Below are 26828 nucleotides of genomic sequence, written 5' to 3' on the forward strand. Positions count from 1 at the left end.
CCGATGATATGGAGGGGAGATGCCCCCCTGCTGGGGGAGGGGTAGGAGGGGAGAACCCCCTCAGGGAAGGGGTGAAGATGGGGGGGCCAAACCCCCCTCCCCAAACAGTGGAGACCCCCCCCCCTTAGTGGAGACCCCCTCCCCACAAGGGGGAGGTACCCCCCAGGATATAGAGGGGAGAAACCCCCTCTTATTGGAGACCCCCCCCCTTAGTGGAGACTCCCCCCCAAGGGGAGAGGTGCCCCTGCAGGATAGGGAGGGGAGACCCCCCCCTTAGTGGAGACCCCACCCCACAAGGGGGAGGTGCCCCCCAGGGTATGGAGGGGAGACCCCCCAAACAGGGGAGACACCCCCCTTAGTGAAGACCCCCCCCACAAGGGGGAGGTCCCCCCCCAAGATAGGGGAGGCCCCCCAAAAAGGGGAGACCCCCCCACTTAGTAGAGACCACCGCCCACAAGGGGGAAGTGCCCCCACCTAGGATATGGAGGGGAGACCCCCCCCCTTAGTGGAGACCCCCAACCAAAGGGTGAGGTGCCCCCCCCCCCCCGCTGGGGGAGGGACAGGAGGGGAGTCCCCCCCACAGGGAAGAGGTGAAGATTGGGGGTGGAATCCCCTTCCCCAAGTAGGGGAGACCCCCCAACAAGGGGGAGGTGCCCCCCAGGATATGGAGGGGAGACCCCTCCCCAAACAGAGGAGACTCTCCCCCAATGGGAGAGGTGCCCCCCAGGATAGGGAGGAGAGACCCCCCCCCTTAGTGGAGAGGTGCCCCCCAAGATATGGAGGGGAGACCCCCAACAAAGGGGAGGTGCCCCCCCCAAACAGGGGAGACCCTCCCCCATGGGGAGAGGTGCCCCCCCAGGATAGGGAGGGGAGACCCCCCCCCCCGAACAGGGGGAGGGGAAGGAGAAGAGACCCTCCTCCTTTAGGGAAGAGGTGGACCTGGGGGAGGAGGGGAGACACCCCCCCTTTGTGAAGACCCTCCCCAAGGGGGAGGTGCCCTCCAGGATGGGGAGGGAGGGGATGGGTGACCCTCTCCTTAGGGGAGACCCCCCCCCCAAGGGAAAGGTGCCCCCTATGTCAGTGAGGGTGGGGAGACCCCCCCCCCCAAATAGACACCCTGCTTAGTGAAGGACCCCCCCCCAAGGGGGGAGGTGCCCCTGGGATAAGGAGGGAGGGGAGGCCCCCCCCCTCAAGGGGGAGGTGTCCCCCCATGTTAGGGTGGGAGGGGGGATGGGAGACTCCCCCCTGTAGAGGTGAATCCTCTCCCCCCCCAAAAGGGGAGAGGTGCCCCCAGGCTAAGGAGGGAGAGGAGACACCTGCCCCCCCCCTCCCCGGGGCAGGTTAGGAGGATAAGGAGGGGAGACCCCCCCCTTAAGGGGGAGGTGATCCCCAGGATAGGGAAGGTGGGGAGGGGAGACCCCCGTTAGGGGAGGGGCGAACCCTCTCCCTTAGAGGGGGAGGTGCCCCCCCCCAGCCAGGGGAGAGGAGACCACCTCCCCGTTTTTCAGAAGTGCCCCCCACTGGAGGGAGGGGAGACCCCCCCCACCCAGATGGGAGGGGAGACCCTCTCGGTGAAGCCCCCCAGCTTGAGGGGGGGGAGACACCTCCTGGTGGGGGGGGGGGACACGGTCTCCCCCCAGGCCGGGGAGGGAGGGAGCCCCCTAAAAAGTGATTCCCCCCCCTTACTCAGCCCAAAGGGGGAGGGGGCAAGGGAAGCCCCCCCCCAAGGGAGGGGTGGTCTCCCCCCAGATTGGGGGGGGTGAGGAAGAGAGTGCCTCTTCCTCCTCCTCCTCCTCCGGAGAGGGGTGGGGAGAGGGGGGCGTGTTACCCTCTCCCCCAGAGCCAAGGGGGCCGATCCCCCCCCTCTTCGGCAGGGCAGGAAGATTCAGGGGTTTATGGGGACCCCCCCCCCTTCGATTTTGGCAGGGGGTGGGGGGGTTCCCTGTGTTTTCGGCGCGGGAACGAAACGCCGACCCTGGGCTCTCTCCGAGAGCTCGCCTCCGCGGCAGGCCAGCGCTGACCCCAAACCTGCTTTTCCGCCCTCGTTTCCCCTTGGGCTCCGGGGCAGGGGACAAAGAATAATCCCCCCCCCTCCACCACCTCCTCCCCCTCCCAAAAAAAAAAAAAAAAGACTCCGGGACGGAGGAATCCGTTGTTTTTTTTTGTTGTTGTTGTTGTTTCCAGAGGAGGCAAAGGCCGCCGGGCGCGCGCCAGGACGGTTTCCCCTTTGAGGGCGGAGGAACGAGAGAAAACCTGCTAGCAGCCGGCGGGCGCCGCGTCCCGCCGACCAGCCCTCTCCTCGCTCCCTTCCCCAAGGTGTGAAACAGCCGGGGGGGGGGCGGGGGACGAGGCAGGAAACTCCCAGGCGGTTGTTTCCCCCCCCCGCCTTCATTCCTGCTCCCCCAGCCCTCTTTTCCCACTTCAAGCTCCATCGAGCTGGCTTCCAACACCCGTTTTGTTTTGTTTCCCCTTTATTTATATATATATATTTTTCCCCTCTGCCCTCTTTGGCTACAGGTTTAATTTTCTGCCCTCCCCGGCTCCCGTTTGCTCCCCGCTTCCTCTTCGGATTCGCGCCGGATCGGTCGGGGCGAACCGGCGCAGGGTGCTCGCCAACCGACACTTGGAGCTTTAAATAACTCCTCGCTTTTCAAGAGGGCTAAAGCCCCCCGCCTTGACCCCCTCGCTCGATAGCCGCCTTCCCCCGCGGCGACGTTTCGGCGCCGCTCGAACGTTTCCGCGGAGGCGGCCGAGAGGGTTTCGCGGGATCCCGACGCCCCGTTAACGATGGTTGCGGGGAATCGGTTTAAGCCGTTGGGAAATCGTTGGCGCGGTGTTGCGGAGCCGCTCGCCGCTTTTATCCGCGGGGCCCGGACCGTCTCTTAAGTCTCACTAGCGATGGGAAAACGGAGCGACGTCGGCTTGCAGAAACGAGGGGTTTTGGCCCGTTTTGGCCCATCTCGCCCTCTTTCTTGGTGGTATTAGTATACGTTCTCGCGGAGGTGCGCGTGATGGAACGAGCTTACGGCTGGTTTTTGCTTCATTTTGGTTGAGCCGCTCACCGGTGTTTTGGTTCGAAGCTGCTGGATGGGCTCCTGCCCGCGCTGTGGACCGACCCCCAAGGGCAGGATTTCACCATAAACGACAATTTCCAGCGCTTTAGTACGCGTCTGGCGAAATCCGCGGCGGTGAGGATCTCGGCGGTGATTGCGCGCGCCGCCGGTCTTTGAGTCTCCGGCGTTTCCAAAGGTGGTTGCGTCCTCCTGCCCCCCGTTTGGCGGTTTCTCGCCCCAAAAACCCTGCCAGCGCAGGCCGAGCCAGGGGATGGAGCGCCCGGTGCGGGTGTTTTCCCGGGAAACGAGCTGGCTTTTCGCTCTCGGATGGGCAGCGGCGGCGCAGTCGCGGTTTGACGGGGGGGGACGTTCAACCTCAGAAACCTTTTTGGGTTTAATATCTTGATATAGAAATAGGTTTTTTCCTCCTGCCTGGCTTAAATCTCGCGTTATAGCACCCAAAAACGGTCCCGAAGGGCACGTTGGCCACGAAGAGGGCGGGAGCCGGATGCGAGAAGCGGTTGCGTTGACCCATTCTGGCCCGATCTGCGTCGAGCTCGGAAAACGCAACTCCCCCATGATTTGGGGGAGAACCTAGAGAGTCGTCTTCCGTTCGTTGCCGAGACCGTACGCCTTCTTAACTGCTAATTTTTAAAATCGTCTCGCGGTTTCTGCTTCTGCGGCCTCACGCCTCGGTGCCGGAGGCCGGCGCGGGGCTCTCGGCGCTGAAACGCCTCCTTAAACAGCCCTTTTCCTCCGGGGAAAGGTCTTCGATCCGGTCGGACCCAACGGTTGACCGAGCGATCCGACTTTGTAGAAATAAAACGAGTTGTAACGATGACTTTTCGGCGGTAGGGGCAAATAAAACGAGCTTTTTATTCGGTAATAAACTGACCGCGCGGCCCGCGGGCCGGCGAAACGGTTAACGGCTTAAATAGGCGATGGGGCTTCGGACGACGACTCTTTGCATCGATACTTTAACAGAAATAGGGTCTTTTGTTTGCCGGAGACGTGCTACCTGCGCGAGCTGGCGTTTAAACCCGGAGGGACGAAGCCGGCGGAGGGACCGGCTGGATCCGCCGGCTCGAGGCGATTTTTAACAACTTGGATTCATCGATTTTGGTTTCTTTAGCCCGCCGACCGAGGCGAGGCTGGTTAGTCGGTAAAAGAACGCGAACGAACCCGTTTGGTAAGCGTGGAGGAAAAAAAAACAAACCCAAAATCCAAACCGGTGCCTGTTCTGGGGGATTTTGAAGCCTGCGTGACCGAGGTTGCTGCCTTTGCCTTGTTTACGCCCCGCTCGGCCCCGTTTGCCGGGCGACGCCGGGCTGTTTACTTTTGTCAGATGCCGCGGTCCGGAGTTTTCGTGCGACGTCAGCCGCTCCGTCCGCGTTCAAGGTCTCGGCCCGAGCGGCGTTGGCCCCGCCGGCCGGTTCTGCTCGCCTCTCTCCTTCGCTTTCCGCCGTTTTCGGTGTTCCCTCCCCGTTCGGGGGAAACGGTCCTTAGTGCAGGTAACGCCTTTTGCAAAGCTTTTGAAGGAAGCTCCCAAAAAAAAATTTAAATCCCTTTTTTATTTTTTGGTTCCTCCCACCCCGCCAAGTGCTTCTCGTCGGATATAACAGTCCGCTTCTCTTACATCCCTAAGGCTCGGGGTGGTTTTTTTCCCCTTTTTTCCCTCTCTTCTCCATCGCTCTGCCCTTAAGGTGCAGCGCGACGCACGTCCCTGGCTGCGAACGACATTAAGGCCGTAATCCCATCGAACGCTTTTACGCTCTGTTTTGGCGTAGTACTTTGGCAATCCGTTTTAAAAGGCCCTTCCTGCCGTTGGGGAAAGCAGGGGGGATTCTTCGTCCCTCTTTTTATGCCTCCCTCCTTGCTCTTGCCTCTCGCCCGCCTCCTCCCTGGGCCGCGGGGGCTCGCGGGTTAGTAACGCTCCGGGGTATTCCTTTCTCTCTTCCCTTCCCAGGGGCCGGCCGCCGCCGCGGGCTCGACGGAGAGAGCGGAGCCGCGCCGCTCGCGTCGGGCCCCCGGCGCGACGCCGCGGAGCCCAGGACGCGGGTAAGCCGCCGCTCTCGGCGTCCTCTCGCGAGGCTTCGGCCGGTTCGCGCGGCCGACGGGGCAGCCGAGTCGCGAGAGTCTCGAGCACCCGTTAGCCGTCGCTTCCCTACGCCTTGATTTTTCGCGGTAAGGGGGCGAAGCGGGACGGCGCGGCGGGGCAGAAGGACGCCGCGCCGCCGCTCTCGGCGACGATGCGGTGCCGAAACAGCTCTGGCCGCCGGCGGGTTTCGTTTCTGCCCTGATTTTACCGGGCTCTTCCCTTCGCCGCGGACAAAAGCTTCGCTTTCCTCTGCGCTGACCGGCTTTGACCGAGCTGTGACGTTCGGTTCTCGTTAGGCGAACTTCGCTCCAGCCCAGCGCCTCTAATGGGCGCCCGGCGTTCAGGACCTTTTTTCCCTTCAAATCTTTGCTCGTTTGCGAAGGATTTGCTGGTTTAATAAGGCGCGCTGGCGCTCGTGGCGGGTTTTCTCCCCCCCCCCCACCTTGTCGCGTTTTAAAAAGGCTGGTACGCTTTTAAAGAAATGCTGCGCGTTGGACGAGATTTCTAATTTTAGGCCCGCGCCCGGGCTTTTCTTAATCACTGCTTCGTTTATCTCAGTTCTTTGGTTCTTTTTTTTTTTTAGATTGGGCCTGGAGAGCGGCAAAGCTGCGTCGAGCTGGAGCGTTAATGCTCTTACAGGGCCGCGGTTTCAGGGTAGGCTCGAGTAAGGAAGCGGCCTTCGCTCTCCTCCCTAATGCTCTTACACGGGCTGATGACGGGCCTGTATCTGTCGTTTCTTCGAGGTATTTCGGAGGCCTCCGATACGCCGCTTTGAGCGGGTGCCGTTGGGTCAGCTGGCTTTAAATCGTACGCGGGGATCACTGGAGACGCGTTATTACGCCTCAAACGGCGCCTTAAGCGAAGCGTAACGCGAGCAAAACTTAACGTACGGAGTCAGCGCCCGAGCTCCCGTCTTTCCCTTTCCTCTCTGCACCCATTTTTTTTTTGTTTCCAATCCTTTTTTTTTTTTTTTTTTTTTGGCCTGAGCGGTCTCAGTTCCCCAATGGCCTAATTTCCCTCCCGGGACGTCTTGCCCGCTGTATCTCCTTTCCCATCTGCTCACAGGTTTCCTTCCCAGCACTTTTTCAGCCGTGTCGCCAGGCCCAATTTCTTTCGTGCTCGTCTCTCTTCCCGTCCAGGCCCAACTTGCTTTTTTTTTTTTTTCCTTCCCTTTTCCTCCAGGTCCTGCGTTTGAATCCAACGGCTTTTGGTTTTAATTTTTCCTCCCCCTCGGTGCTTTAAACACTCGCGCGTCCGTCACGTTCGGAAGGTAATACAGTCCGATTTTGCGAACATGTGGGTTTTGAGGCATTCTCTTTTTAGTTGGCGTCAAGCGATTTGCTTCCCCCAGCCCGTGTGTGTACGTAAGCCCATGTCCCTAAATCATAAAGGGGAGATTTAGGAGAATTTACCTCTCTCAAAATAATTGGAAATGAAAGAGTGAGCGTTACTGTACAGCCAAACCTGGTTTATGGGCCGTGGTTTGGACCCTTGTCCGCCGTAATCTGACATAAATGTATTCTAAAGGTTAGTGGTGGTGGTGTTGTTTTTTAACACAGGGCTTTATTGAACCGGGGTCATTTCCTAATATTCCCCAAACCGCAGTAAATTTTCTCTGTCTTCCCACAATCGGGCTCGAGCCGATGCGACGAAAACGCAAGTGTCCCTTATCGGCAGCAAAACGCGGAGCGCGACGGGCAGACGCGCGGAGTTCTTGAAACGATCCTTGTTGTTAGCGCCGCTCGTCGCGGCACGGTTTGAGAGCTGCTTAATTTGGGGGGGGGGGGGGGGAAGTTTTTTGACTTTCGGAGGGAATTGCTCCGTTAGGGTAAGCGTTGCCGCCCGGTTTGATCGGAGCGGGCTTGCACGCACCGTAAACCCAGCGCGGAAACGCGCAGGGCGAAACCGCGCGTGACGTAACCGTTGCTCTCTGTGCAGGGAAACTCGTAGGAGCGACTCGTGGAAGACTTCGCTTAGCGCGTCGGACGTTCGTCGCGCGTCCTGGGAAGTCGCGATAACCTTCTCGTACGCCCGCCAGGACGGGTGGGTCCTAGAGGAGCCTTGTAGGCGCGCGGGGAGCGATTCTTCCCTTTCCAAAGCGGCCAACTTCTGCCTCTTTGCAAGGTGATGGTCTGTTTTTTGCATGACGGAAACCAGATTTGAGGAGAAACCGTTAGCGCTTGGGAAAATCCCCTTAGAAACCCGCCGCCGCCAGGCTTCCAGAAACGCTTTTCGCGGCCGTGCCGCCGCGCTTCCGTGACCCTGCTGCGTCGCAGCAGAGGCGTTTCGGATCCGGAGCGCTCAGCCGCTGCGGTGCGGGGCTGTAAAACCCTGCGTAAAGATGCGAGATAAGATAACAACTGAGGCAGAGTGGAAGGTCCAACCGGAGCACGGCAGGCGCTGGAGAAGTCCCAGAGTCTGCGCGCTTCTGGCTTTCCCCTCCATCCCTCGAAACTCTCCCGAAAGAGAGAAATTCGCGCCGCGTGCAGGCGGGACACGCGCCCGGAGGGTGGAGGAACTTCATTCCTGCGTTATTTGCACCCTCGGCGCCACGTAGGTGAGCGGTGACTTCTGTACCTGGGCGAAGACTGGGGTTAATCCGTGCCGTTGCGGTTAAATGTTATCTCCCCCTTTGGGGATAAGTTGGCTTTTTCCAAGCGGGCAACAGGGGAGCGTTTGCAAGTTCAAAATTGGGTGGATTGAGCGCAGGGACGATGTTTGTTCCTGGCTCCCAGGTTTCTGATGGGAATTATTTTGCTAAAGGAAAATGCGTGACTTGCCATGCTGTTTTTTTTCCCCCTCCTTTTCTTTCTTTTTTTTTCCCCCCCGTTGGGGAATTTGCTGTGTAAAAGCAATTTGGAATATTAGCGCGCGATTTCGCCAAGCTTAAAACGATTCTGTTCATAACAAACATTCTCACCGCTCCTCCTTTATAGCTTAAGCCGAAACGATCTCCGTGCATCTGTCTCTGTGAGAAGCAAAACGAGGTCGTCGGTTTAGTAGGTGTCGTTCAAAGTTACATCTCCGCGAGGCGTTTCCATTAAAAACTTGGCGCTCGGTGCGAAAGCAGGGTTCGGGGACGCTGGGGCAGCAGCGAACAGCTTTTGGCCGTGGGACGGTTCGCTTAAACCTAGGAGTCGCGATCCCGATAGGGCTCGGCCGTCGATTGGCGGGAGCCGATGCTGGTATGATGGGAATTTCCACATCATCCCGCAGGCAGCCGTCTCGGGATCTCGTAGGCTCGAGCTGGGCGACCCGAACGGATTTAAACTGAGTTGGCCTCCGTTTCGCTCTTGCAAAGCCCGTTTTTACGAAACCTCTCGTTTTAGACGAACCGTGCCGTTAAGAGGGACCCGCGAGCCGAGAGATGAGGGTGAGGGATCGGGTGCTTTGGGGCTCTTAAGTCGCGCTCGGGCCGGGATCGAAGCCTAATTAGTTATCTTTTCGCCACGGCCGGCTTAATTGGTGTCTGCCATGGCTTGGCTGGCCCGCCTGGCCGGGACTAAATTGTCCGTCTTTGTTCGTTCTGTCTTTGACATATTTCTATGACTTTGACATAATTTGGCTTCATCCTTGCTGACTCATCTGGTTGTGTTTGGACATGACCCTAGTTTTTTTTTTTTCCCTTGTTTGTTGTTTTTTTTTTTCTGAAAATGAGTTTCGACTGTACTAGCTGTCACGGTAGGGCAGGGTCTGAAGGGGAAGGAAAAATACGCTGTTAATTTGCCGCTTTTTACGATTTAGCGAGGCGACTGGTAGCGGTTCTGTTAAGCCAGGTAACGTTGGATAGGCCGGAAGACTTCAGCCGCAACCCTGAACCGTTTCCGACCGGGTTTTGCTTTGAATCGTTAGGAGCGGAAAAACCTCCGCGTGGTTTTTCGTGCATCGAGGCTATCTGGGATCCGGGAGGACAAGGAATAATCGGGAGACGGCTGCGGAACGCGACCAACGTTTGGAGGAATAAACGTCTCGCTCGAGCGAAGCCGTCGTCGTGCGAGCGGGACCGCAGCAAGCTCCGCCGCTGTCTTCGGAAGAGGCGCGGGCGCTCCAGCTCCCTCGCGACACCTCCTTTTCCGAACCTCTTCCCGAGGTGCCTGGGCCGCTGCGGGTCGTGAGTTTGGGCTGACCGAAGGGAAAACGGCCCCAAATCGTTCGGGGATCCGCCTCCGTCGACGGTTCCTGCGAGTTCATCCGTAACGTATGGGTCTCTCCTTGCCTTTCTTGATGCTGCGCGCGACTATAGGGGACCTTCGGGACCTCCGGGAGCGAATTTTGCTCTTGGATGAGAGGAAGCCGGCCCAAACCGTGGCCCGTACGGCACGATTGACTTGGCAAACACCTGGATAGCAGCCGCTTCCCTGCATCCGCGCGAAGTAAACGAGGCAAGAAAAATTTCCCGTTGCTTGTGCTCTCCTGGATAACCGCAACCAGGCGGTTGCTCCGGGATGGGGAAGGCCGTTGAGGTGTTGCCGGCCGATCCCGGGATCTACCTGGATCGATCCCCGGATCTACCTGGAGCGCCTTGATATCGCTCCCGCCCGCACGGAGTCACGGAGGCTGAACGGAAATGCCCTGGAAGGCGCCTTTGTAGCGGTCTCCTGCCTCCTGATGCTTTTGGTTACAGGCCACTTCTATACATATATATATGTGTGTGTGTGTATATATATATATGAAAAATACATATTTATAGATATGTATATGTTTATATATATTTAAAAAGCACATCTGTATCTCTGTGAAATTTGAACGCTTGCAAAGCCGTTGGGAGAGCCGACGTTTCTATGGACGCGCCTCAGACCCGGCGGCTTTGGTTTTTTTTGGGGGGGCCGGGAACCCCGCTTCCCAAACGACGAGTCGGAAGCGGCACCCGGACGAAGAGCCGCTCGTTAACGCCGACCTCTGCGTTGAGAACCTCTGCCTGAGAAGCGTGCAGGACTTGTCTTCCGTTTCGATTTTTCCTCTTTTTTTTTTTAATTCGTTTCAGCGGGCGTAGACGCACGCGACCCGGAAAACAAAAAGCCTCTACAAGAACCGATTTGCTGCTTTTGCATGCCAAAAAAAAACCAACCCCTGAACCCCTAAACAGGCTGGTTTCGCGCTTAGCTGCTTGGAAGGCACCGAAACGATGGCAATAGGGACGGGAGGAGACCGTGCGGTTTGATGGGATTAATATTCCCGCAGCAGCGCGTAGCGTTTCGAGCGTCCTGATGCGCTTGACCTTTGCCTCTCCTCTCGCTGGAGGGATTTAAAAGCCTTTTATCAGCTTATGAAAGCAACAAAATTTCAACGCGCCGGTCGGCGGCGGGGTTGGTTGCGTTTGGAGGCGAGCAAGCAAAGGCGCTCGCAGCTCTTTCCTCTGGCGCCGTGTTTTGCCTTCGCGTTTCGTCGTGCCTCTCCTTCCTGGATGCCCAGGAACAAAATTGTTTGTTTGTTTGTTGGTTTTTTCCCCTCCAAAAACCTTCCGTTTAGGAGGCGCAGCTCCGCAGACGGCGGCGAAACGGGAACTCTGGGGTGCGAGAGTCACTTCGGAGAACAGGAATAAGCCGCTCTAGGAAGCGCCGTTTTCTTTTTCACTTGCTGGAAGCATCAGGGTGTATCTTCCCGGCTTGTCTCGGTGTATCTTTTTTGTGTCGTTCTTAGAGCAAACGGTGAGCGAGCTGCTGCGAAACGCAGGCGGAGGTGCGCCGCCGCTTTATAGGCTGCCGTTTTCTTTATTTCTGAACGCGGTCTAACACCTTAGCGGTTAAAAATCCGCACAAGAAACGCGCCGGCCTGTTCCTTCCTCGTGCTGTAATCTCGGGGGAAAGCGACTTCCGAAAGGGAGAGATTATCCGCCGTTAAATACGGTCCCCGGCCTCCTCGGATGTTACCGCCACGCTCTGAGTACCTAGGCGAGAGCAAGTGAGATTTAGACCGAGATTATTTTTTTTTTCTTTCACCTTGCCTGGTTTTACTGCGGCTAAACATCTGGCAGAGTCGTACGGCTAAACAAAGACTTATCGGAAAGGGGCCGCGGCCTGGAGCGACGGCTCGGACGTCTGTCCTTTCGCTTCGTGTTATCTCGCCGCTCGGACGCGTCTGCCGCCGCAGGACGCTCCGGGAACGAGCCCGCTGGCTGGCGGCTTCGTGAGCTGTTCCTGGAGCCCGCCTTAAACGCGTCGCGGCGGCTCGGCCGTACGTCTCTGCGTCCCAAATAACGCGCCGGCGTTTCTTCCGCGTGCCGATGTAGGACGTTTGGCGTTGGCTTCAGCGGCTTCTTCGTTACCTTGAAAGCAAACGCGTCCCCGCCGCTTGCCCGGCGTTCAGGCCTCGTACCGGAGCTCCCCGTTTCTTGTAAGCCGCTTGTTCAATTTATGGCTCTCCGGTCCCTGGCTAAACCCCGCTCGTTACCAGCGTGATTAAGAATTACGGAGATCTTCCTATTCGTTAGGAACCGTGGACTTTCCCTGTCCCCGTGCGGGAAAGCTTTGGCCGGGGAGCGCGCTCGCGGGGGGGTGGGACCGCCGTTACGGATATGAGATACCGTTTAACTAAAGCCTATATTTTTTTTTTTGTTGCTTGTTCTTTTTTTCCCCCCCCCCTTTTTTTTTTTTTCCTCCCTCCTTTAGAGAGATTTAATGACCCAGCTGGGGAGAGAGTCCAGGCCACTTGGCTCCCGGCCAACCTCTTCCACCATTTAAGCTGCGAGATATTTCACAGCGCTTAGATAACGCAGCGCTCGAGCTCGCAGAAATGCCTGAGATAGCTGAGGCAGCGCCGGAATACCTGGAATTACCGGCTGCCGCCGTGACTCGAAAACATTTGGGGTGCGGATTACGCCCCTCCGATACCTACCCGGCGCTCCGTCCCTCGAAGCGGCCGGGGCGGCTCGCGGTATCGCCCCGAACGGCTGAATCGAGGCCTCCGGTTTTAAGTTCCCAGGTTGGGTTTTTTTAAGGCTTTGAGGGGGTGGGGGGGCATGGAAACGACACCGTCGTGGAGGACAGAGCAGCTTCCGTTCGGATCCGGCGTCCTGGCGCGTGCCACCCGACGCTTCAGCCGCGCGGCCAACCTGCGGCAGCGTCTCCCAAGGACCTCGGCGCCGGCGGACTTCCGGTGATCTTAACGAAGCAGCTGTGGACGTGCGGCAATAACATGGAATATATATATATATATTTTTTAATTGTTCAATCAGAAACAAACTTATATAAACTACCGGTAGGTCCAATTGCAACACCGTGACTAAAACCAGCTGGGCAACGGCCCGCCAACCGCCCGAAGCTCGCGGGTCCCCGTCCCTCAGGGATGCCACGGTGATCCCGCGGCTCGGCCTCCAGGCTGGCCGGCGTCCCGGACTCGGGCGCTGGGATCGCTCGGCGCGGCTTTGCTGCCGGCGCTCGCCGCCCAAACGGCTTTCCTGTCGGGGAAAGCCTTGGAGATTTCAGCCTCTTACATCCGTTTCGATTCGATGCGCAGGTAGATAAACGCTGACCGATAACGAGATCGGCTCGTTCCGGGGAAGCGAAGGATTTCTCTCCAGCTCCGTCGCCGCGTTATTTCCGTGACCTCCTGCTGGATAATCGAGTTAAAGAATTGGCGCGTTAAGGGAAGTAGTTTTGCGTCGTTACGTGGTGCCGTTGGAGCCACGGAGCTGGCAGCGGCGCGGCGGGGAGTTGGGGTTTGCCCGTCTCGGCGACGTGCTTCGGGGAAGAGATTTGAGCTAGGCTCGCTCTCGTCTTTCCTTTTTATTTTATTCCTGGGAGTCGAAGCGGTGCGAGCGCAAACGCCGGCTCTCGAACCCCAGCGCCGCGCGCGCCTCCTCCGCTGATTTTTTTTCCCGGGATCGATCGTGGCTCGCTGGCCCCGCTCTCGCGTCCCCGAGGGACCGGTGGCGAGATGGCACGAGCGCTAATACGCGCCGCCGCCAGCTGCCCGGCTCCTTTTAGCAGCCTTATTCCAGGCGGTTATTGCTTGCTTGCTGGGCGGCCGAAGAAGTTTTATCGATCTGCTCGACAGCTGCCGGGCTGAAATAAAAACGAGGGGGGAAAAAACGTCCCTTCTGCCTTCCCGACTCCGGCAGAAAGCGCTCCGCGATATTTGGCCTCAGCCCGGGCGCTTTCCTCCTCCTGTTTCCCTTCTCTCTCTCGAGACAAACCGGCGCTGCTGGCGTGAATGAGGCTCCCCCACGAGCAACGCAAAGCGAACGGGCCCAACTTACCTTTTTTTGTTGTTGTTTTCTGCCAAAATCTCCTAGTTGGGTTGTGGTTTCCGGCTGGCGCGTGAAGGAACGGAGCGGACTCAACCGGCCAGGCGTCGCTTAAAGCTTTTCCAGCTCTGCTTTCTGCCCTCGTGGGGTTTTTTTTAATTCCCTCCGTCTCTGCCTGTGCGTAGCCTAGCTTCTTGTTTAGGGCCGTAGCTCGTTTCATTTAAAACAGTTATCCTAAATGCTTTTTTTTGTTCTCTTTTTAAAACAGACACTTCTAAAGACTTTCCCGGGCAGGATCGCGCGTGAGACGGACAGGTTTGGCCCAACGAGCTGTTACGTTCCAGCGGGCCGTTCGTCAGCAAACGAGACGTACCCGGTAACCACAAAAAGAGCTGAGCCCCGACCGAGTTGTACGCCGGAGGGTGTTTTTTTTCCCCCCCCACCGCTTTCCTTTAACGCTCCGCAGCGCGCTTCCAGGCCCCGTGGTACGCGCGAGGGTGGATTTGCGCCAACCGGCCTCCGAGACGATCGCCTCGACCTACGGAAAGAGTTAAGGCGCGGAGGTAGTTCGGATTTCAAAACAAACAACCCAAGGAAACCGCGGCACGAGCGGCCTTTGAATTTCCCGGCCTTCGTGGGGTTTTGAATCGCCACGACCCCCCCCGCCCCGGATGGGCTTTCGAGGTGCGCTCGGGTTGCTCCCGTCCGCCGCCAGGAGCCCAAAAGCTTTTGTCTGCGTTCGAACCACATTGGGGAAGCTGCTCGATTGCTCCTGCTATTAATTCCCCGGCCGCTGGCGTCAGAAAGCCGGAGCTTTAGGGCTCGTAGCTGCCTCCGGCTTATTGGTAGCGTTGCACAAAGCGCTGTCGTCCGCAGTTGCGCTGCTTCCCCGGTTTCGGATATTGGGGGGGTAGAAAATCCCCTTTCTTTCATTCCCTTTTTTTTTTTTTTTCTTCTCCCCTCCTTCTCCGGGTGTGCTGCCAGCTTCTTGAGAGGGAAAACCAAACCGAACGGCCAAAAAAGAAAAAAAAAAAAAAAGTGTGTTGAGAATTGCTCCGAGCTACGTTGGTCCCTTTTCCTCCTTCCTGGTCCTCCCGGGTAATCTCTCTCGGCCTGAATTTCCCTGGGAGGATATTTCAGCGCGTAAATGAGTAACTCCTGACTCAGGGTTTTAGGAACGAAACGAAAGCAAACTGCCTGCTCGCCTGCCTGCAGGTTAGCTGTGTCCCTGGGGAAAGGGCGATTTTGGGGACAGAGACCGGCTTTTCCTCCCGTCCCCCCGTCCCGGCGGAGGAGAAACGACTCTTTATGAAACTGGGCTCCGCGTTTGATCGCGCTCGGAGCGAGGGGCCGCCGCAGGAGCACCCACGTCCTCCCCGGGGTTTTAGCCGTAGGCGCCGACGCGAGTGAGAGCTTTAACAGAATATACGTGAAACCGTTTCTGTATCTTATTTTTTTTTAGGTCCGAATCCAGGGTTCGGTTACTTCCGTGAGAGGCGATCACCTTGACGCCGAGCCCGTCGCTTTGCTTTCCGAGCGCCTGCTAGTACGTAGAGATAACGCTGGGAAAACTAGCAAACTCGAGTGATTCTGGCCAGCGAGAGTTAGCTTGTGCGCTTCCCCCATCGCTTTTAAAAGCTCTTTTGGGCTTGTTTTATTTCTGAAGCCTTACAGGTCTGGCTTAGGTGATGAAAATCCGACTTTTTTGAAAGGTATCAGGCAGGAGGAGGTGGCAGAAATTATCCTCCAGCGATTTACCGGCGCTTCTGACCGTCCCGTAGCCTGTGCTGTGATTTTTTTTTTTCCCTTTCCTCCTCTTATCACCACCTAATTTATCTAATTTTGATACGGAAGCCCCATTTGCGGCGCGTTTGGATCTATCGCTCGCTCCCGGGGCTCTCTGCCAACGTAAGAAATGCTTGCGAAAATAAACACTAGCGGGATGAAGGCGGCGGGGTGCGATTTAAGGAAGTACTTGAGAAACTGCCTCCGCTGGAAGCCGCTTTTGCTCTCCAAACTCCTTCGGGGAAGCGCTTTTATGACCGGCTTCTGCGGGCTTCACTGATTTTCCCCCCATGGAAAAGGGGGAGAGCGGGGAAAAAAAGGTCACTTTTATGCAAGGCGGAGGCGAACAGAAAACCTGTCCGCCTCTGCGATCCGTAACGACGATGCTGCGGTCCTCTCCCCGCGCTTCGTTTGAGCCCCGCTTTTATTAGCGGATCGCGCATGTTTGATTGAATTGACTTAATCCGGGCTGCACACCGAAGGCCCCGCTCTCAGGCTCGCCCCGTTTCGGGTTGTTTTCCCGTCGTTTTGGCCCCTCACGCCACGCTTTCATCCCTCCTGGCTCATTCAAAGCGCGGCGCCCCGCCGAATAGTTTCCCAAGCGGCTCCTCGCCCGCGCGGCCTGGAAAAAGGCGCTCGTGTGCCGCCGGCAGGTTCGTGGCGCGGTGAAAAAGGGGAATCGGGATGCCGCCGAGGGCTGGGCGAGCGCGGCGCGAGGAGGCGTTGCCGCAGGCTCGCCCGCCTGCCCCTCTGCCAAAGCGTTGGCCCATCTGTTGCTCGAGATTAAACCTTTTCGGCTCCAGATGGTTCCAAGCTTCAATCCGTCTTTCCAAAGATACGGATGACCCATTTCGGAGCTTTTCGCCGCTCGGGCCGTCGGCGCACGGCGAGAAAGTTTACAGCTCGCCCGAAATCCTTTCTTCGGGGCCGGGCGTTTGGCCGACCGCGGCGGCGCTCCTTGGAAAAAGGGCTCTTTTCCCGTAGCGCGGAATTGTTCCCCTGGAAAACGCCGTCGTTTCCTTTATCAGAGCTAAATATCTTGCGTTTTCATGTGTCTTAGCTATGCCGTATACGCCGGCATCCGGGTTCGAGCCCTGTTTTGGCCTTCGGCCGACACCTCTCAGAGCAACTCTCCAAATTCCGGGGGAAAAAAACCCCGTTTTCGTTAAGAGCTTGTCCCTCTGCTGCAGCTTGGCGCCGGGAAGGCCTTTCCTTGGGGAAAGCGGCGCGTTCGTTTTGATCCGCGGAGCGGTTCCGGCTATCGGCTGGCCGCGGGGAACGGCATTATCCGCTGCTTCCCCTGACTTCAAAACGCCGGGAGCGTTTAGCGCCGGGTGTTCGGCCCCGTCGACGGGATCGAGCGCTTTCCGAGCTCGTCGGCCTCGTATTTTTGTGGCTGTCTGGTGGCACTTGAGAGGCGTTTCCGGCCTGCTGGGTTTGTCAATACCTTCTCCGGTTCAGCGCGCTCCCGGGACTCTCTTTCCGAAGCGGTTTTGCACAAAATTCGGCTGCGCGCGCGTCCCGCGGACCTGTTCTCGCCCGACCGTAGCTGAAACTACGACTTCGACTGCCAGGACGGCTCCCAGGGGAGACGCGTAAGCCAGAAGCTGATGTTTTTTTCTTTTTATAATCGCTTCCCCCCCCCGCGTATTTCCTCAGAGAAGGTTTTCCGCCGGGCAGGGTTTGGGTGGCTGCCGGGAGAGAGGTGACATGTCGCCTGCCGCTTGTTTATTTATTATTATTATTTTTCCCCCCCCCCCCGCACTTGATCTTCCTCAGCTTTCAAGCTTTTTTTTGGCAGGGGCAAACGGAGCAATTCACCTGCGGACGCGGCTTTGACGAGGCTTTGGTCGAACGGGGCGCCGAGGCTCCCCGGATTCGGCGCGGCTGGGGCGTGAGCTCGCGCCGGGGCAGAAGCAGCCGCGTTTTCCTGCCCCTCCGTCGGCGATGACCGTCCCCGGCTCGGCTGGCGAAAGAAGCTCCGCGAACGCTTCCTCGCTGCCGAATCGTCCGGGGTTAAGCTCAGGCTGCCGCCGCAGGTGATCTCCGGCCCGACTGAGTGGTAGGAGCAGTAAGAAAGGACAGAGAGGAGAGGGAGAACCATCCGTAAATAACTCAGGTGCGTTGGTTAGAGGAAAAAAATCAGTTGCAAAAAAAAACCCCAAACCCTCATTTGGGGCCAGGTCAGGTGTTACACAGGTTCCGGGCGCCTGTTGGGCGCAAACAGCCGGGGACGCCCAAACGGCCTCCCGGGGAGGAGCCGCGCTGCTTCGCGTCCGGCGAGGAGCGATCGCTCGCGAACAACGAAAGGCTCGACAGCCGCTTAGCGCCGTAGCTGCTGCTGCCGTCCCCGCAGAGCCTCGCCGGGGCGAACCCGTGCCGTTCCCGGAGGAAACGGCGCTTTCTTGGAGAGGGGTCGCAGGCCGGCTCCTCGCCTCCCGCCGCTCCGCGTATTTAAGTCTCGAGACTTTTTCCTTTTCTCTTTCCTCCCGTAGCCTTTGGATCAGGTAACCTGGTGACTCAGCTGATTGCAGCGACCTTGCAGAGGGGTTAAACGTGGTTTGTTGTTTTTTTTTTTTTTTTGGCAAACAAATCTTACAGTAGGGTGGTTTTTTTTGTGGTTTTTTGTTTTTTTCCCCCCCCCCCCCAAGTACAAAAGCATTTCACGATTCCAGCAGCCTTTGTCTATTGTGTAATTGGGTCCTGCTTGAAGAACCGGTAAAACCGCATTATCCGGACATCAAAGCGAAAGAAAACGCACTGACTGTGCGTCCGAGGGCCATCGGCTTTGGCAGCGAGGCCGGCGTTACTGCGAAGACCGGCGGCGTCCCCTGTACGCGATTTCGTTCCGATTTCTCGCGAGCCTAAAAACCCCCTTTTTTGCTCCGCCGTTGTCAAACAAACGCCGCGAATTGCTCCGTCGCAAAACCGGTAATTGGGATCGTTCCTCCGTCAAATGAGCGCTCCGGGAGAGCTTGTTTCGAGAGGAGACTCCGCTTAGCAGCTGAGATGCTCGTCGGAGTCCTTTTTACAGAGTTAGTTGGATCTTTTCCCTTTGTTTTGTTTTTTTTTTTTTTTTAAGCTACGGTGAGCCGCTGAGACCAAGTCTATCCGCCACGGGCGGAAGGGGCCATCCTCCCCGCGCGGAAGTCGTATCGGGCGGCGAGCTGGCGCTACGCTTGACCGTAGGCGAAAGGCGAAGAGGCAACGTGACCGTTTGCCCCTTTATTTTCGGCGTTCGGTCAGCAGCGCCCATAAAACCGACCCCGGGCCCCCGAGGCGGAGGCCTGGTCTTCGGTCTCGCCGTTGGGTTGCGCCAACGGCGCCGTTGCCTCCTTCCCCCGGTGCGTCCTCCGTGTGCGCGCTGCCGTGGTGCTCCTGGACGCTGCAGCAGCTTCCCGATAAACGCAACCGGGTCGCTCGCGCTCGGGCGGCGACAGCCCGATTCGGCGGCCGAGCCGACGACCGTCGCTTGCAGGCTGGCGCTTCCCTTCGTCCCGGTGGACGAACGGGTGAAGCCGGACGCCTGGGAGACGGGAGACGAGCGCGAAAGTCGGGCTGGGAGACGCTGCGCCGGTTTCAAAAAAATAAAATAAAATACAGCTTGGAGTCCTTTGCGTCTCGAGGCCGTGCGGAAGGTTAAATTACGTTGATGGAATTAGCTCTGTTTGAGCCGTGTTTGCAACGCTAAAACACTGATTGATTTATTTATTTATTTTTCCTAGGGGGAAACGTAGGCTGCCCAAGTACGGGAATCAGCAAGGACTGAACCGCTGCTGGTGCGCGCGGTATGGGAACGCCAGACGCCGTCGCCCTGGCGGCCTGCCTGCTTTGATAACCGCCACCCCTCTTTCCAACAAGCTCCGAACTCGCCCGGGGGCCTGGAAACACTAATCCCTTCGGAAGCGGTCGACGGGGACAGGATGTGCGGACGATGATGATGGCAAGAAAGCAAGATGTCCGCATTCCCACCTACAACCTTAGCGTGGTGGGCTTATCCGGCACGGAGAAGGAGAAGGGGCAGTGCGGCATCGGGAAGTCTTGCCTTTGCAACCGCTTCGTCCGGCCCAGTGCGGACGAGTTTCATTTGGACCACACTTCGGTTCTCAGCACCAGTGACTTTGGAGGGAGGGTCGTCAATAATGACCACTTCCTTTACTGGGGCGAAGTGGCACGCTCCCTGGAGGACTGCGTGGAGTGTAAAATGCACGTCGTGGAGCAGACCGAGTTTATCGACGACCAGACTTTCCAGCCTCATCGCAGCACGGCCCTGCAGCCCTACATCAAACGGGCTGCGGCGACCAAACTCGCCTCGGCTGAAAAACTCATGTACTTTTGCACTGATCAGCTGGGGCTGGAGCAGGACTTTGAACAGAAACAGATGCCGGATGGAAAGCTGCTGGTTGACGGCTTTCTGCTCTGCATCGACGTTAGCAGGGGCATGAACAGGAACTTTGACGATCAGCTCAAATTTGTTTCCAACCTTTACAATCAGCTCGCAAAAACGAAAAAGCCCATTGTGGTGGTGCTGACCAAGTGCGACGAAGGGGTGGAGCGGTACATTCGAGATGCCCATACTTTTGCCTTAAGCAAAAAGAACCTCCAGGTGGTGGAGACGTCTGCTAGATCCAATGTGAACATTGACTTGGCCTTCAGCACCTTAGTGCAGCTAATCGATAAAAGCCGGGGAAAGACTAAAATTATCCCCTACTTTGAAGCTTTGAAACAGCAAAGCCAACAGATAGCTGCCGCTAAAGACAAGTATGAGTGGCTGGTCAGCCGCATTGTCAAGAACCACAACGAGACGTGGTCGAACGTGAGCCGCAAGATGCAGTCCTCGCCAGAGTATCAGGATTACGTGTATCTGGAAGGGACGCAGAAAGCCAAGAAGCTCTTCCTGCAGCACGTCCATCGCCTCAAGCAGGAGCACATAGAGCGCCGACGGAAGATGTATCTCGCCATGCTTCCGCAAGCCTTCGAAGCGCTCATCCCGGACCTGGACGAGATCGATCACTTGAGCTGCGTGAAGGTCGAGAAACTGTTGGAGACGAAGCCCGACTTCTCAAAATGGTTCGTCGTCCTCGAAGAGACCCCCTGGGACGCCACGAGCCACATAGACAACATGGAAAACGAACGCATTCCTTTCGACCTGATGGAGACTCAGCCCGCCGAGCAGCTTTATGAAGCTCACTTGGAAAAGCTGAGGAATGAGAGGAAAAGAGCGGAAATGAGGAGAGCTTTCAAGGAGAACCTGGAGACTTCCCCCTTCATAACGCCCGGGAAGCCTTGGGAGGAGGCGCGCAGTTTCATCATGAACGAGGATTTTTACATGTGGCTGGAGGAATCTATTTATATGGATATCTACAGCAAGCACCAAAAACAGATTATCGAGAAGGCCAAGGAAGAGTTTCAGGAGCTGCTCTTGGAGTATTCGGAACTGTTTTATGAACTGGAACTTGACGCTAAACCGAGCAAGGAGAAAATGGGCGTCATCCAAGACGTTTTGGGAGAGGAGCAACGATTTAAAGCTTTGCAAAAGCTGCAGGCGGAGCGGGACGCCCTTATTTTGAAACACATCCATTTCGTGTATCACCCAACGAAGGAAACCTGCCCCAGCTGCCCGCTTTGCATAGACTCAAAAATCGAGCACTTGATCAGTTCCCGCTTCATTAGACCGTCGGAGCGCAATCAGAAAAACTTGCTTTCCGATTCCAATATCGATAGGATTAATCTGGTGATTCTGGGTAAAGATGGCCTGGCACGGGAGCTGGCCAACGAGATCCGGGCTCTTTGTACGAACGACGACAAGTACGTGATAGAAGGCAAAATGTACGAGCTGTCCTTGCGGCCCATCGAGGGCAACGTCCGGCTGCCCGTCAACTCCTTTCAGACGCCCACGTTTCAGCCTCACGGCTGCCTTTGCCTTTACAACTCGAAGGAGTCGCTGTCCTACGTGGTGGAGAGCATCGAGAAGAGTCGGGAGTCGACCATCGGCAGAAGGGATAACCACCTGGCCCACCTCCCTCTGACGCTCATCCTCGTCAACAAGAGGGGAGACACCAGCGGCGAGACGCTGCACAGCTTGATACAGCAAGGGCAGCAGATCGCGAGCAAGCTGCAGTGCGTCTTTCTCGACCCCGCGTCCGCCGGCATCGGCTACGGCCGGAACATCAACGAGAAGCAAATCAGCCAAGTGTTGAAGGGCTTGTTGGACTCGAAGCGCAACTTGAACCTGGTGAGCTCTACCTCCAGCATCAAGGAGCTGGCCGACGTCGACCTGCGGATCGTCATGTGCCTCATGTGCGGAGACCCCTTCAGCGCGGACGATATCCTCGTGCCGATTCTGCAGTCCCCGACGTACCGACCCGCCCAGTGCGCGAGCAGCAGCTCCGTCCTGCTCGAACTGTCCATAGGGCCGCACAGGCGGCGCGTCGAGCTCTCCATCCTTTCGTACCATTCCTCGTTCAGCGTTCGGAAAAGCCGCTTGGTGCACGGGTACATCGTGTTTTACTCGGCCAAGCGGAAGGCGTCCTTGGCCATGTTACGTGCCTTTCTTTGCGAAGTGCAGGATATCATCCCCATACAGATCGTGGCGCTCACCGACGGCTCCATCGACATCCTCGACAACGACTTGAGCAGGGAGCAGCTCACCGAGGGAGAGGAGATCGCCCAGGAGATCGACGGCAAGTTCACCACGATACCCTGCAGCCAGCCGCAGCACAAGCTCGAGATCTTCCACTCCTTCTTCAAAGACGTGGTGGAGAAAAAAACCATCATCGAGGCCACGCACATGTACGACAACGTCGCCGAAGCGTGCAGCACGACGGAGGAGGTGTTCAACTCGCCTCGAGCCGGCTCCCCTCTCTGCAACTCCAACCTCCAGGATTCAGAGGAGGATATCGAGCCGCCGTCCTACAGCCCGTTCAGGGAGGACACGTCCCTGCCTGCCTTGCCCAAAGATCACTCGAAGCTTTCCATGGAGCTGGAGGGGAACGACAGTTTGTCTTTCATTTCGGTTATGAACACTTTTGAAAGCAAGTTGAACAACAAAGTACCTCCTCCGGTGAAACCAAAGCCCCCGGTGCATTTTGACATTACCAAGGGGGATCTGTCGTATTTGGACCAAGGGCACAGAGACGGCCAGCGGAAATCCGTGTCTTCGAGCAGCTGGCTGCCCACCGACGGCTTCGATCCGTCCGACTACGCCGAGCCCATGGACGCCGTGGTCAAGCCGAGGAACGAGGAGGAGAACATCTACTCGGTGCCTCACGACAGCACCCAAGGCAAGATCATCACCATCCGCAACATCAACAAGGCGCAGTCCAACGGCAGCGGCAACGGCTCCGACAGCGAGATGGACACGAGCTCCCTGGAACGGGGCCGGAAGGTGTCCGCCGTCAGCAAGCCGGTTTTGTATCGGACGCGGTGCGCCCGCCTGGGCAGGTTCGCCAGCTACCGGACCAGCTTCAGCGTCGGCAGCGACGATGAGTTGGGACCCATCCGGAAGAAGGAGGAGGATCAGACCTCCCAAGGATATAAAGGCGATAATGCCGTTATTCCCTACGAAACGGCCGACGGGGAGGATCCGAGGAGGAGGAACATCTTGCGGAGCTTGAGGAGGACGACGAAGGTAAGCTAGTAATTTCCGCCTTGAGTTTGGGGGAACTTGCTGGGGCCGCCGTCCGAATATATCTAGGCACGAAGTCGGAACGACGAGAGAAAACCTTGACGTCGCCGCCGTTGTTGGCGTTTTTCCCTGCAGGCCCTGACTTCTGCGGAGTTAAGCCTCTCGTTTTGGGCGTTAACTCGTTTGCTGCCGTCTCGGGCCGCGCCAACCGGGCGTCCGATAACCTTCCGCCCTGCCCGTAGCTCCGTCCTTTCCGCTGCGGCCGCTCTCTCGGCAAGACTTTATCCCTTCTGCTTCCCAAGAAAATTCACTCTGCGCTCACAAGTTAACCAGGATGTCTTTTAATTAGTTTGGAGGCGCCATTAGCCGCAACGCGGATTCGCTAAAGCGTAGCCTCCCTCTGTCGTACGAGCCCTCTGAGCAGGGGAAACTTTAAAGAAATGAGATTGATTTTAGAAACAAATCAACGCCGCTGATTTTAGGCTGGACGCGCTGGAACGGATAGACCCGTCGCCGGTAAAACCGTGGGCGTCTTTAAGTCGCTCCTGAGCGACATCAGAAGTTTAGTTTATGGCCGCTCTGCCTTTTTCTTTTTTCTTCCCCATCCGCTTTTTTTCCCCCACGCGTTATCCGGAGGTTAACGAGCGTCTCGGTTCCGGCGCGTAGCGACGCCGCGATAACGGTCGGAAAAGCCGAGCCGAGCTCCGCTGAGACCGCCCGGATGGAAGCGTGTTACCGCGTGACGGAAGCCGGGGCCGAGCCCCTTTGGATACGCTGGTCGTGTGTCTCGTTACAACGCTCCTGGGTGTCTCTTAAAAACAGTGAAGAAACGATTCGGTGGGGAGCAAAGCATCCGGGAGAAGCGTTTTCCGCGTTTGTTCGCAGATGCTTTGGCGACAGCCTAAACTTGGCTCGATCCTGTTACGTTTTTGCACGCGCGCCTTCAACCTGACGTTTCTTTTTCCTTCCTTTTTCCAGGCAGCCGCTGAAATTCTCCTCCTAATTCCTAACGAGAAGCTTAATAACTAGAAGAGCGAAGCGACGTGCCGCGGGAACTAGAGGGGGGGGGCGCAGCGCGAAGCCGGTTAGAAAGCAGAGCAGGAGGCGCCACGTTGGCTTTAAAAAGAGTCGGCGACGACCTGAAAAGTCGGTCCGCCTTCCCTAGCCCCGAACTTGCCCGTGCGCCGGGCACGCGCGTCGCCTGCGACGCGATCGGCCTCGGCCGGCCGGTTGGGGATAATTAAAAAAAAATAATAATAATAATAAGGCTCGTCCAGCTCTGCAGCCGCGCCTGGGTATTTTTCCCCCGCTCCGCGGTGCATCCGTGTCTCGCCGCCTTTCTCTCTCTTTGATTTCCTTCTTTCCGAGCTGTTTGCAGCTCGGCGCTTTCTTCGGGGAGGAGGTTGCCGCCTCCGGTTTCGTTTTCAGTCGAAGCCCTTCCGAGTCCCCTCGGTTGATGCGCCCGTTCGCCTGCTAAGGGAAAACGTAAAATCGCCTTTGGACAAACACCAACCCTTCTCCTCCGGAAATTCAGGTGAAGGTAATTTTTAGTCCTACCCACGGGCTTGCTACTGATCCGACACCGGGAAGATCCCGGCGACCTGCTCCGTCGCAGCCGGAAATAACCTTCGCGCAAGACGCCGGTTATTTTTTTTTTCGCAGGGCCCGAAAACCCGACGTTTTCCCCTGAAAGCGGCCGACGCGGCGGCTTCCCGAGTTTCTCCCTGGGCGAGCGACGCTTTGCATCGTGAGTAGGGAAAGCCGCCGGCGAGCGCTTGCGGCACCTCCGAGGCTTTTGAAAGCGGGGATCCGGAGGAGGATGCGCTGTAGACGCCCGTCTCCAAAATACGGGGCAAGGCCGCCGTTAACGGTGTAGGTCGGCGAAACCGGTTTCCCGCCGGAGGAAGTCGCGGAGCCGTTATCGAAGGGAGGAAGCGCTCGGCTGCAGCTGACGTTTGCCCGGGTTATACGGCCCGGCAAGACTTTCTCGGAAGCCTCTTTCCCTTCTTTCCGCCCTCAAGCCTCGGAGATCTCGTCCAGCGGTCGGAGGGTTTCGTCGAGCTGCTGAGAGCTGGCGGTTTTCGAACCCTCGCGGTCTCGCACGCTCGCTTTTAACGCTAAAAACAGACCCTGTGCAAATCCGCCACGGTTTAACGCAGCGGGAAGTAACGTGGCGGAAGCTAATAATTATTTTTAGGGAGCCGCGCGCTCTGGACTCGCCGCGGTTTCTCCGTGGCTCGGACACCTCCGAGGGGAAAGGAGCCTCCGTCGAAATTTCCAAACATCCCCGAAATACGCGGTGGATTAAACCAGAGGAACATCCCTTACAACGACGGGAACGTTTGCTCGGGGAGTAGTTTTAAGAAAGGGGGGAAAAAAACCCCGTAGCCGGCGCTGAGGAAATCCGTAGCTTAAGGGAAAAAAAGAAACCCACGGCTTGTGCTGCTCTGTTTCGGACCTGGCGGCGATTCCCGGCGCTCGCTGGCCCTGCAAAAACACCCAAGTCGATTAAAAAGCTTTGCCGCTTTCGGTCGGAAACGGACGGAGAGCGTCTTCAAACCTCTGCCGGGCGGCGAGTAACTAAACGGGACGGAGGGACGCGATTCCTAGGCGGGAAGAAGACGGAGGAGCGATGCTGCGGTTTGGCCGCCAAACTCGGAAACTCGCTCGGGGGAACCGGTTGCTTCGCCCGGGGTGAATTTTATTTTATTTTATTTTTTTGGCCTAACGATGTCTTTCCGCACGGTTTGACCGTAGCGCTCTCGAAGGGGCTGCGTTATAAGCGGCTGATTCACCTTCCCGCTCCGATCGACGCTAATATCTCAGGTTTTAAAATATCGCCTGGAGCTTCAGACCTGAAACTCCGTTTTTTTTTTATTTCTTTTTTTCACGTTTTCTTTTTGCCTTGCAGCGTTTGGTTCCCTTTGCGGAGGAGCCTGCCGCTGCTCTGTCCCATGCAGCGGCAGCTCAGAAAGCCGCTGCGCTGAAGCCGAGCCCGGTAAACGGTGCTTTTTCCTTCTTTTTTTTTTTTTTTTTCCTTTTCCCTGCCAATATTTTAATTTCCCAGATGAGGCGACGGGGAATTTTATTTTATTTTTATCCCCTTGAGGACTCCTTTGATAATTAACTTGGCCGTTGGGCACATTCGCTCTTTGCTTTGGGCTAAGAAATGAGTCTTTACAAATTTTTTCCCTCCCCTTCTTCCTTTTCAGGCTGAAATTCGGCCCCTTGTTTACGCAGCTCGCCGGGTTTTGAAGCCCCGAATTGTGCCGGAGAACAAAACGCCCGTTGCGGAGGCGAAGCCGGGCCGCGCGGAGGCAGCCCCCTTTCTCCGAAAGCAAAATCACTGCTCGGGCGTTTTAATTGCTCCGTCCGTTTTGGTTTTCGCATGGCTTTTATGTAGATCCCGCCGCTTTTCGGAGGGCGTTTTCGCGGCAACCCTCCGTCGCTCCCAAAGCTTTCCGTGACCGCTCTCTCCTTCCATAGCCTCCGCCGGGATGGTTTCGTCCCTGGCTCGCGGGGCAGGACGGTAGGAGCCTCGCCACCCCGACAGCCGCAATACCGTATTTTTGGGTTTTTTTTTTTTTCCCGTCCCATCTTCAGCGCGGATATACGCCCGCGTCTCGGCAGCGGGCTCCTCTGCGAACGCCAACCAGCCTTTTGCGGGCCGAATTTTGCGTTTTCACCGAGGTTTTTTTTTTTTTTTTTAGGAGTTTGAGGGCAGATTTTTTTCGCCCCGCGACAGCTTCGGCGGCAGGCGGATGAAATCCTTCCGCGCCGTCCGGGCTTGCCGTGCCGTTTCGGAGCGCGTCCTACATCCTGAACTCCCCAGGGAGAGCGTCGCGGCCGCGAGGAACGCCGCTCCTTCCTCCGAGGCGGCTCTCGGATACCTTGGCGCAAAGGTTTGGCCGTCCGCGCCGCCGTCTCGAGAAGGAAAGGGGAACAAACCGACGCCGGGGAACGGAGTCGGAGCGGAAAACGTCCCCGCCGGGAAGAGCTTTGGGAAGCCTTTCTCGCGGGCTCCTACCGCGGGAGGTCGCTCGAGACTTTCTCCGAGGCTCCGACGGGCTGGAAACGGAG

At 57.3% G+C, this 26828-nt stretch overlaps 1 protein-coding gene across 2 annotated transcripts in view; it reads left to right on the forward strand.

Moving 5' to 3' along the window:
• Positions 1–26828, forward strand: part of ARHGAP35 (Rho GTPase activating protein 35) — a 35110-nt gene that overhangs the window by 2340 nt on the left and 5942 nt on the right. Inside the window, exons 1-2 of one of the 2 annotated variants that reach the window (XM_068909547.1) lie at positions 16790–17240; positions 18847–22751. In XM_068909547.1, the coding sequence (XP_068765648.1) occupies positions 19056–22751 (3696 nt within the window). In that variant the 5' untranslated portion in view covers positions 16790–17240; positions 18847–19055. Of the gene's footprint in view, positions 1–16789; positions 17241–18846; positions 22752–26828 lie in introns of those variants that run through there. The other variant, XM_068909546.1, reaches the window with a different exon arrangement.

This window comes from Struthio camelus, chromosome 16, assembly GCF_040807025.1.
Source record: "Struthio camelus isolate bStrCam1 chromosome 16, bStrCam1.hap1, whole genome shotgun sequence".
NCBI lineage: Eukaryota > Metazoa > Chordata > Aves > Struthioniformes > Struthionidae > Struthio > Struthio camelus.